Here is a 10,615-nt window from a genome sequence, read left to right as displayed (position 1 = left end):
CCACTGTTTCACCATTTATATCTTTTTAATTTTTATTTTTATGCATATCCCAAAAACAGTAAATTATTATTAACTTCCACAATTTTTACAGTTTCCCTTGCATGCGTGATAAATACAATAAAACAAATTAAATGCATAATATTAACTCCTAAAAACTATTTCAGATGCACATGAATATCCATTTGGGAATTAGACCGTTTGCTTGCCAAACGTGCGGAAAACGTTTCAACAATCGTGGCGCGAAGCACAATCACATGAAAATGCACAGCAATGTATTACCATACGATTGTCCGTTATGTGGAAAATCGTTTCACTGGGAATTGTCTTTAAAGCAACACTTGAAGTCGCATGCAAATCACGGACACATTACGTACAACATGGTAAATTAGAAAATTCGATAATGCAGCGTTATATTTCAGCATAAAAGAAAATTAATGGAATTAATTATGAAATGAAATTAAATTAAATTATTAAGGTAAATTAAGAAAATTCATTAAAATTATGGATTTAGGTTGGCGAAATGTATCAGAAACAAATAGAGAAAGAGAAACTAAAAAAAAAGGAAGAGAAGAAACGTCAGCTCATGAATCAAATAAGGCTTCAACATTCTTCATTAGTAAACAGTGAACGGTAAGTAATACATTTTCTGCTTTAATATACAATCATGTATTAAAAATAAAAGAAGAAACATAACATTTTTCGAAAGCACATAAATCTGCCTGCGATTCTATTTAGCTTCAAATTCCCAAACCAGTTTATACATGCCATAATATTTTACCTTTCAACGCATAAGATTGGCAAAACACTTTATATGAATCATTTATGAACACATTTGTACAGTACAGTTTCTTCCATTGTTTTCAGTGTTAGCCAGCCAGTAGTGAAGAACGAAAATTCACAGGAAGTGGCAGCATACAGTCCTAATACCACCTCTCCTGCAAAGTGAGATACATTTAAAACTGAAAAAAATAAAAATTAAATTCATTATTTAGCACGCCTAACACGGCAAGTCCACGGTCGCCTATACACCAGCCACAGTCGTCAGCCCATACTATTACCGGATTAGGTCGTAAGTGTTAAACTGAATTTTTCCAGTATGTCAAACAATTATTATAAATGAATTTTAATATCAGAAAACGAACACAGCGGAAACAATGAAACACACCCATATCATGGAACAGACAAAATGATTAAAGCTGAAAATAAGGCAGAAAATCTGATTTGTGGGTAGGATATTAATTTTTCAAACTATTACTCTGCAAGTGTAATCAAATATGAACAAAGTTTTAAACAAACCATTTATGAGCACATTGATGAAATAAAGTTTTTACAATGCTTTTAGAATCAACATGCCATCCGTGGCACATCAAGCATTCCAAAAGACTGCAGCATACAACTTGAACACCACCTTTTCTGCGAGGTGAGATACATTTGAAATTAAAAAAATCAAAGTTAAATGCACTATTCTGCAGACCTAGCAATGCAATTCCTCGTCCTCCGCTGCCTACTATTGTCATATTGGGTCGTAAGTATTAAACTGAATTTTTTCAGTATGTCAAACAATTATTATAAATCATTTGTAACATCAGAAAACGGATACAACACAAATAATTACACACACCCATATTATGGAACCTACAAAATGATTAAAACTGAAAATTCCGCTGGAAATCGGAATTTGGGGTAAGATATTAATTTTTAAAACTGTTACTCTGCAAGTGTGATCTGATGTACACAAAGTTTTTAAAGAACAATTTATTAGTACATTGATGAGATAAAGTTTTTACAATGCTTTCAGAATCAACATGCCATCCGTGGCACATCAAGCATTCCAAAAGACTGCAGTATATTACGTAAATACCATCTCTGCTGGAAGGTGAGATACATTTGAAATTAAGAAAATCAAAGTTAAATTCACTATTTTGCAGACAAAACACTGCAATTCCTCGTCCACCTGTACATACTATTGTCAGATTGGGTCGTAAGTGTTAAACAGAATTTTCTCAGTATGTCAAACAATTATTATAAATGAATTTTAATATCAGAAAACGAACACAGCGGAAACAATGAAACACACCCATATCATGGAACAGACAAAATGATTAAAGCTGAAAATAAGGCAGAAAATCAGATTTGCGGGTAGGATATTAATTTTTCAAACTATTACTCTGTAAATGTAATCAAATATGAACAAAGTTTTAAACAAACCATTTATGAGCACATTGATGAAATAAAGGTTTTACAATGCTTTTAGAATCAACATGCCATCCGTGGCACATCAAGCATTCCAAAAGACTGCAGCATACAACTTGAATACCACCTTTTCTGCGAGGTGAGATACATTTGAAATTAAAAAAATCAAAGTTAAATGCACTATTCTACAGACCTAGCAATGCAATTCCTCGTCCTCCGCTGCCTACTATAGTCGGATTGGGTCGTAAGTGTTAAACAGAATTTTCTCAGTATGTCAAACAATTATTATAAATTATTTGTAACATCAGAAAACGGATACAACACAAATAATTACATACACCCATATCATGGAACCTACAAATTGATTAAAACTGAAAATTGCGCTGGAAATCAGAATTTTGAGTAAGATATTAATTTTTAAAACTGTTACTCTGCAAGTGTGATCTGATGTACACAAAGTTTTTAAAGAACAATTTATTAGTACATTGATGAGATAAAGTTTTTACAATGCTTTCAGAATTAACATGCCATCCGTGGCACATCAAGCATTCCAAAAGACTGCAGCATACAACTTGAATACCGCCTTTTCTGCGAGGTGAGATACATTTGAAATTAAAAAAATCAAAGTTAAATGCACTATTCTGCAGACCTAGCAATGCAATTCCTCGTCCTCCGCTGCCTACTATTGTCATATTGGGTCGTAAGTATTAAACAGAATTTTTTCAGTATGTCAAACAATTATTAATAAATTATTTTGTAACATCAGAAAAACGGATAACACCCCAATACCTTACCACACCCCATATTATGGAAACCTACAAAATGATTAAAACTGAAAAATCCGCTGGGAAATCCCGAAATTTGGGGGTAAAATATTATTTTTTNAATCAAAGTTAAATGCACTATTCTGCAGACCTAGCAATGCAATTCCTCGTCCTCCGCTGCCTACTATTGTCATATTGGGTCGTAAGTATTAAACTGAATTTTTTCAGTATGTCAAACAATTATTATAAATTATTTGTAACATCAGAAAACGGATACAACACAAATACTTACACACACCCATATTATGGAACCTACAAAATGATTAAAACTGAAAATTCCGCTGGAAATCGGAATTTGGGGTAAGATATTATTTTTAATATTATTACTCTGCAAGTGGAATCTGATGTACACAAAGTTTTTAAAGAACAATTTATTAGTACATTGATGAGATAAAGTTCTTACAATGCTTTCAGAATCAACATGCCATCCGTGGCACATCAAGCATTCCAAGAAACTGCAGCATATAACCCGAATACCACCTTCGCCGCGAAGTGAGATACATTTGAAATTAAAAAAATCAAAGTTAAATTCACTATTTTGCAGACGAAACAATGCAATTCCTCGTCCACCTGTAAATACTATTGTCGGATTGGGTCGTAAGTGTTAAGCTGAACCTTTTCAGTATGTCAAACAATTTTTACATATCAATTTCATTATGAAGGAAACAATGAAGGAACGTCCACAAATGCCAGCTTGTCATTGAAACAACCGATTCAAGATGCAGCTATGATGATCGGGAAGCCACAAGATAACCAATCTTGATCCTAAAAGACATATTACAAACACCGCAAACTTTAGTTACTGATCAACTGTACTGCAAATTGCAGAACCCTAACTCAGGGACTTTATTTTAATTCATAACATGCTGTAGTTTTTATCATTACCATTCATTTTATCATTCATCATCTATATCAGAGCATTCATTTCATAATTCATGATTAATTATATAATTTTATCATAGTGTAATTTACTGCATTCACATTTAACAGTTATTGCAGCATTATTTATTGAATATGTGCTTCACCTGTATGATACAAATAAGAATAAAATGATACATAGTGTACTCTGTGTTTTGAAAATATTATTATTTAGAATATGGTTAAATATTACAGCATGTTGCTGCTGATTGATGTATAGCAGATTACAATAATTATTGAACAACATCAACAAAAACTCAATAATGACTTACAAATGGGAGTTGATATCTGATTTGCGGTAATTTTCAAACAAATCTTACCTATCTCAAAAAGTGGAAAGCTACAAATGAACAATCTGGCATTACCTTGACCAACAGCAATGTTTATTATACATAACAGCTGATATTATATTATAAATTGATCACGAGTGATAAGTCGCTCATGAATGAAAAAGCAGCCTCTGAAAGTTTTCATATTCTACTTTCATAGAAACTTTGGATTGGAATAAAGCTAAACAAGAATAGCGGACGTAATGCTAAGCGCAATAAAACAGTTATTTACTTCTAGAATAGCAGAAAAAAATTAAAAACAAAATAATAACAAATGAAACGAAACTTACACTTGTCTTCCCATTATTTACTTTTTGCACTGAATGATTAATCATTTTGGAAGCATGAAAATAAACAAGAAAAACATATCAATTGACTCGTTGACTGCAGTCTACGCTTTTAGTGAAAATTCCCTGTTGTTCGGTGGCCGCACACCATTAGTTTACAATTATTTCAAATAAAGTTCACCAAGAAAGACCTTTATCTAACGCTACCGCTAGTCAAATTAGCCAAGTTACTGATGACACGAGCAACTCAGAAAACATTTATTTACATATTTGCACGTACAATAGACGCGAAGTGTCGTTATTCGACTTAGCCTAACTGCACTGGATCTCAACGCTGAAGTAGCTTTCTTTTTCTGAAAATTATTTTCAAACCTTATCTCGACAATGTGATATGAAAATTTCAAATTACAATGACAACTAATCTCAAATATTGAAACGTGCTAGTCATATATATATATATATATCTTATTATAATAACAGACTATTATAATTAGCGATTATGCAAAACAGATTCCCAACAAACCGCTCGTTAACTGACAAGTAAAATTTCAATGTATTTTCAGTGATTTATTACCTACTTCCGACAATAATCTACAAATTCGCTATTAATTCTCAACTACACCTTTATTAAACAATTAAAGAAGATACTCGGAACAATGGAACTTACCAGCATAGGCGTCTTCTCGTCGTCTGGTCCACCTTTTTTGTTGGTGCTCTTCTAAATCATGATGAATCATTCTCGAAAAGTAAAACAAACAAGAAAACAAATCTTTCTCATGGATACACATCTGGCTGTAAGCACACTGTGGGCTTATAACTGTACAAAATAAAGCTCACTCCTGCTCGACTCATTAAGAGAAAATGTTTCCCCACCAACAAGGTATTTTGGGGGGGGGGGGGCTATTGTCCGTAATAAACTGTCAGTAATTGAAATTAACAATTTGACAAACTGCTCGTGGTGTACCGTATATATAAGTTAGATATCGTCGTATTTCCAGTTAGTTTGTTGTTTTTCCAATAGAAGTTTATTATTTTTACCGCAAAAGTTGTGTACTGTAATAACAATTGGTCATGAAAATTCTTTTTATTATACAAAATCCGCGAACTGTTACGATAACGCTGAGAATGATTAAGCTCTGTTAAAGAAAAATGCTGCCAACGACAGACTGCTTAGACGAGATAAATGGTTTTGCTATGAAGGATTCTGTACATAAAAAACAATCAAGTATAATATGTGACTATTACAGTAGACAGGAGCGAGAAGATTTAAAATTTCTATTTTTGAAATTTTATTAACTGTACCCTTGTAAAGGGATTTATCAAAAAAATCAAATGCACAGATACATTAATTTTGGAACAACTTTTAGCATGCTTCGGTTAAATAAGAACAATCTTTCTATGCTAATGCTAATTCTGTGCTATAATTTTGTACTATTTGCAGTTAAATTGTAATTTTATATGTTTTCTCAACAAGATCTTTGAATGTGCGCAAAATTGTTGAATAATGCAATTCGTTTAATTTCAGCTTCTTGCAATGATATTGAACGCCATAGTTGTTACAATCACGTGTTCAGAGAAAAAGTTTAAAAGCAAAAAAAATCTTCCTGTGTGTCTGTTTGTGTGAGCGCGCATGTGTGTGTGTGTGTGTGTGTGTGTGATTGTCATAAAATATTGTTGTCTACGTTGATGCAGATAATGTTGCATCGGAAAACAAATTGTTGTCACGCCACCAGTGACTGTTATTTGAATAACAGTGACGATAACAAAATGGATATCAATCCTTAAGATTGACTTATTATCGTTGTGAAATAAAGTATGCAAAATGGAATTTTACAAAATCAAACATTGCCGTACAGATTATAGAAGAAAGTGGCGTGATTTGGCGCTGATGATGAAGAGTTCGTTGGAAGAGCAAATATTAAATTGTAAAAAGCTTATAAATAAGCACTGGAAAAGGGACCATTTTCATTCTGACTTGTTCACAGTAGATTAATTTATAATAAATTATAAATCGAAAAATGAAAAGCGTGCGTTGCTTTTTGATAAGTTTTCTATTTCTAACTGTGCTTGATGCCAGTTTGGCCAGCAGCTGTGAAGCCCCTGATGGAACCGACAAGACCTTGTTCTACACCGAATGCAAACCTGGTAAATGAAATTGTCCTTTTCTATTTTCAATTTTTAATTTATCATATTTTATCATTTAACAGAAGTGAAACATTCGTTGAAAATAAAACATCTTTCAATTAAAAATGAAAAAGGAGAAGAGAATTATCCGGTCGACATGCGCCATAAGATGAATCTCAGAGTTACTTCATTCAACGGAGGCGGTGTGTTGAACAACATATACGCCGATATTGATTTGCAATATTTTGGAAAACTACTTTGGGGCTCTTGTTCATGGCATTCCCTTCCTACAATGGGATTGCTGTGAGTATATGCAATTGCACCTTGTGATAGATGAATTATTTTTCATTTGATTATTTGGGAAAATTTTAGCCGAAACATCAAGCAATGTTACAACTGTCCTCTTCAACCTGGCAATAACACATTAGTGTTGAACTTTGATTTCAGTCCGTACTCGCCCGTAATTGGACTTTTGGCGGGGGGAGTGAGTTGAATTGAACTGAATAAATTAAATTAAATTAAATTAAACTGCGACAACAACAAATATAATGCAAATTCTGAATTCACTTCATTCTAGGGCATATATGCAATGGATATTGTGATGAGAGACGCTGACAATCCCACTGACGAAATCGCTTGCTTGAGAGTGGAATCCAAAATCAGCAACTGATCATTGCTGCTTTCAATAAATGCTTCTTCTTTTTCTTTATTTTATTCTCCTCTAAAACATTTTTTCCTCTACAACATTGAACTAAGTCGTACATAATAAACAATCATTTCTTCAAGTACGAATTATTGTTGTCTGTCATTCTTGTTGATCGAAATATCTAATCCCTTGCCCAAGAAATAAATAAAACAAAAATTAAAAACAAGCTACTTCAACGCGCACGATTATTACTCCATTGTTGTTCGAATATTTGTGCACTTCTAAACAAGGTGAAACTTTAAATTCCCATTAAAAAATGAAATATTAAACGCTCGTCTATGAAACAAAGCAAAATTTAATTTAATTTTAATGAAAAAAAGAAAAAATATATATACGCATTCAATTTCATCCTACTCATTACAGTAATGCTGAACTGAAAATTTATAACAAGAGACATCGGTACTGGATCATTTAAAATAAATACTTACAGAAATACCATTGTACTTTTGTTGGTTTTTAAAATAGAATTTAAATTAAAAAAAAAGAAACTTAGCAAATCTAACTTTAGATTAATTTTAAAAGAAAACTCATTTTCTAAATTGTTTCTGGTTCTTTTTCTACACTAAAAAGATAAGAAAGCAAATTTGTGAAACAGATTTAGGTGCTTGTAAAAGTTTGATTTCTAACAACAATAATAATAAATTATAACTTACATATTAAAAAATTAATAAAATCATTTTTAAAAAATTTATTTTTTAATAAAAACTGAAATAGGAAAGTAAAAAATTCACCAGAGGATCAATATTATTATTAGATGTACCGCTTTAAATTTTTCCACTAGCAAAAAGAAAGTGATTTACGATAGTAGATTTTTCACTATCCAACATTTTGATTGTTTAACAAGTTAATCTTTGAAACGGGTTGTTTATTTTTCAACAGTTTCAAGCAATCGATCAAATCAGCTATTCTGATAAAATCGTTTCTGTTCACGGTGTGCGCAGGTTTCAAAATTGCAAGCTTTGTATGAAAATTTTAAATGGTTGATGATTTTGAACGTTGAAAAGGGAAATTTCAGCGAAATCTGCAAACAAAAATTATCAGTTGTCGCTTTATCTTCAAAAAGGTCCATTTTTTCTGTCACCTCATCAGATTATATTATACAATGAGCAGACATGTTAAAATATTTGCTCATGACACATAAGCTAACAAATGAATTCGCATAAAAGCTTCAACAACTATTTTCCGTATGGTACCAGTGGAAAATTTCAATCTCGTTTTTTTCTGAAAATGAGACGCTTCTTAATTGCAACTCTATTCTTGATTACTACAGGATTTTCAGCAAAGTTTGTTATTATTCTACATTTATTATTTTTACAGATTACATATGCTTTTCTTTAAGAGTTCCAATCAAAGAAATTGCACTGAGGATTCCAAGAGAGTGGATACTTTCCATTCGCAAACTCTACGATAATGATAATTCATCTTCGTACACTGAATCGTTGTTCGATTCTCTAGTAAGTGTTATATTCTCAACATATTCAGTCGAATTGTGTTCTCCACTGAAAATGTTATTGCTGTCGTTGCAGATATTTACACAATTTATGCTTGCATGATAATTTTAATGAATGCATTTTTTTCGCTGAAAGAAATTAATCATAATTTCAGCAGACAATAAAACAACTCAAAAGTAAAAATATAATCACAAACTGAACAGCCACTTTGAATTTTACAAGATTTCATCATTTGAAAATTTAGAAGCATCTGTCATTTTATTATGTCGATGTTGAAATTGGAACACCAGCGCAAAAATTTCGACTTCTCGTTGACACCGCGTCAAGCTCATTAATTGTTGTGGGAACAGAATACGACTCAGATATAGCAACCGCGTGCAGAAAACAATGCCACGATGAGGACCACTGTTGTATCAGAGTTTGCTATAAAAATTTTAATGCCAGTGACTGGAATGTTTGTAAGAATTTTACCGTGTAATAATAACGATAATGATAATAATAATAATATGAACTCTTCTATCTAAGTGTTGAATTATTTCTTATAAATGTAAAAAATGCGATGGTAGAATAATGAAATTCGTATCCATCGTGTAATTTAGGGAGAAAAAACAGATTCAATGCGGATAAAAGTGAAACTTTTGTTAAGAAGTCAACATTCAAAGAATATGCATTCAACGACTTTGCGATGGGCATCACAGGAACTGATTCAATCTGTGTAAAATTAAAATAAATAAAATTTTATATTAAAATAAATAGTAGATTTCAGCTTGGTGAAAAGTGTGCCAAACACCAGCATTTTGGTATTGCCAACACGCTTGGGTTGCTATTTTTCTTGTTGCCTTGCGATGGCAGCTTGGGTCTTGGTTTCCAAACGTTGAACAAAGATTATTCAGTTCCATTAATGCAGCGTCTTCTGAGACAAGACAAAGCCAGCCCTCCGACGTTCACCATTTGGATTGATCAGTGAGCAGTTTTTTTGACGTTGAAATTGTGAAATTGTCTCGCTTGAAGCTGAACAGTTTCAGATCAAACGACGATGGCAATTTCGACGGTCAGCTGACAATTGGAGAATATGATGAAGAACATTGTCAAATGCAAACTTGTCAATGGATGAAGTTGGCACGCCGAAGATACTGGGAATTTGAATTTGAAAAGTATGCAATTTTTATGCAAATTCACTTCCAACTGCTATTTCACGTCATTTCAACTTTGAACAATCGCCAACAGCAAGCAAAGATATTTCAATTTTTAGCATTGTGGTCACCAATGACCTGGAGATTCGAAATGCGGACAGGACACCAATGAAAGGGATGTTCAATTCAAGAATCCCCTGGATTGCAATGGCCCCAGCACATGTCAAAGCGATCTGCAATGAATTGGAATTGGAATTCGTTTCATACATGCCGGTAGTGAAAAAAGATTCCCTTTCTACTCGATCATTTTTCTTGCTCTTGGTATGAAATATTTTAGATCAAAATTCCATGCAATCGACAACATTCGCTGAAACCGATGAAGCTGGTCGTAGAAAATAAAATAATTCCAATTCCAACAAGCGCATACTTTGCCCAAGTAAACGCATATTGAAAAAGTTGATTTCTTAAAATTCAAATTTTCATTTTCTTCAATTCAGAAAAACGATACCTGCTATTTAATGATCATCGCTGCTGAAACGGCGCAAGGAATTGATGTCGAGTTTGGAAATTACTTTATGCGACAAAATTGCCACGTTTACAATCCACATGCCAACAAAATGGCAATATGCAATCGAAAACAATCCGAATAA

At 32.6% G+C, this 10,615-nt stretch overlaps 4 protein-coding genes across 4 annotated transcripts; all 4 read left to right on the top strand.

Annotated features, from left to right (window-relative positions):
- Positions 1-164: 164 nt before the first annotated feature.
- On the top strand, positions 165-942 carry Tsp_11631 (zinc finger protein; the record flags this gene model as incomplete). Its single annotated transcript, XM_003371497.1, has 3 exons — positions 165-380; positions 563-630; positions 865-942. Coding segments are annotated over exons 1-3 (362 nt in total), but the record flags the coding sequence as incomplete, so codon positions are not given.
- Positions 943-3,431: 2,489 nt separating this feature from the next.
- On the top strand, positions 3,432-3,780 carry Tsp_11631a (zinc finger protein; the record flags this gene model as incomplete). Its single annotated transcript, XM_003371496.1, has 3 exons — positions 3,432-3,509; positions 3,562-3,614; positions 3,680-3,780. Coding segments are annotated over 3 exons (232 nt in total), but the record flags the coding sequence as incomplete, so codon positions are not given.
- Positions 3,781-6,832: 3,052 nt separating this feature from the next.
- Tsp_11630 (conserved hypothetical protein) lies at positions 6,833-7,345 on the top strand. The gene is made up of 3 exons (XM_003371495.1): positions 6,833-6,978; positions 7,048-7,135; positions 7,253-7,345. The coding sequence occupies exons 1-3, from the start codon at positions 6,833-6,835 to the stop codon at positions 7,343-7,345; spliced, it is 327 nt and encodes a 108-aa protein (XP_003371543.1).
- Positions 7,346-8,608: 1,263 nt separating this feature from the next.
- Tsp_11629 (eukaryotic aspartyl protease superfamily) lies at positions 8,609-10,615 on the top strand. Its single transcript, XM_003371494.1, is given in 8 exon segments — positions 8,609-8,664; positions 8,721-8,835; positions 9,077-9,286; positions 9,599-9,795; positions 9,858-9,986; positions 10,085-10,286; positions 10,303-10,401; positions 10,463-10,615. The coding sequence occupies 8 exon segments, from the start codon at positions 8,609-8,611 to the stop codon at positions 10,613-10,615; spliced, it is 1,161 nt and encodes a 386-aa protein (XP_003371542.1).

This window comes from Trichinella spiralis (genome assembly GCF_000181795.1).
Source record: "Trichinella spiralis strain ISS 195 chromosome Unknown Scfld9, whole genome shotgun sequence".
Taxonomy (NCBI): Eukaryota; Metazoa; Nematoda; class Enoplea; order Trichinellida; family Trichinellidae; genus Trichinella; species Trichinella spiralis.
Note: the sequence above shows the minus strand (reverse complement) of the source record. Positions and strands in the feature narration are given on the sequence as shown.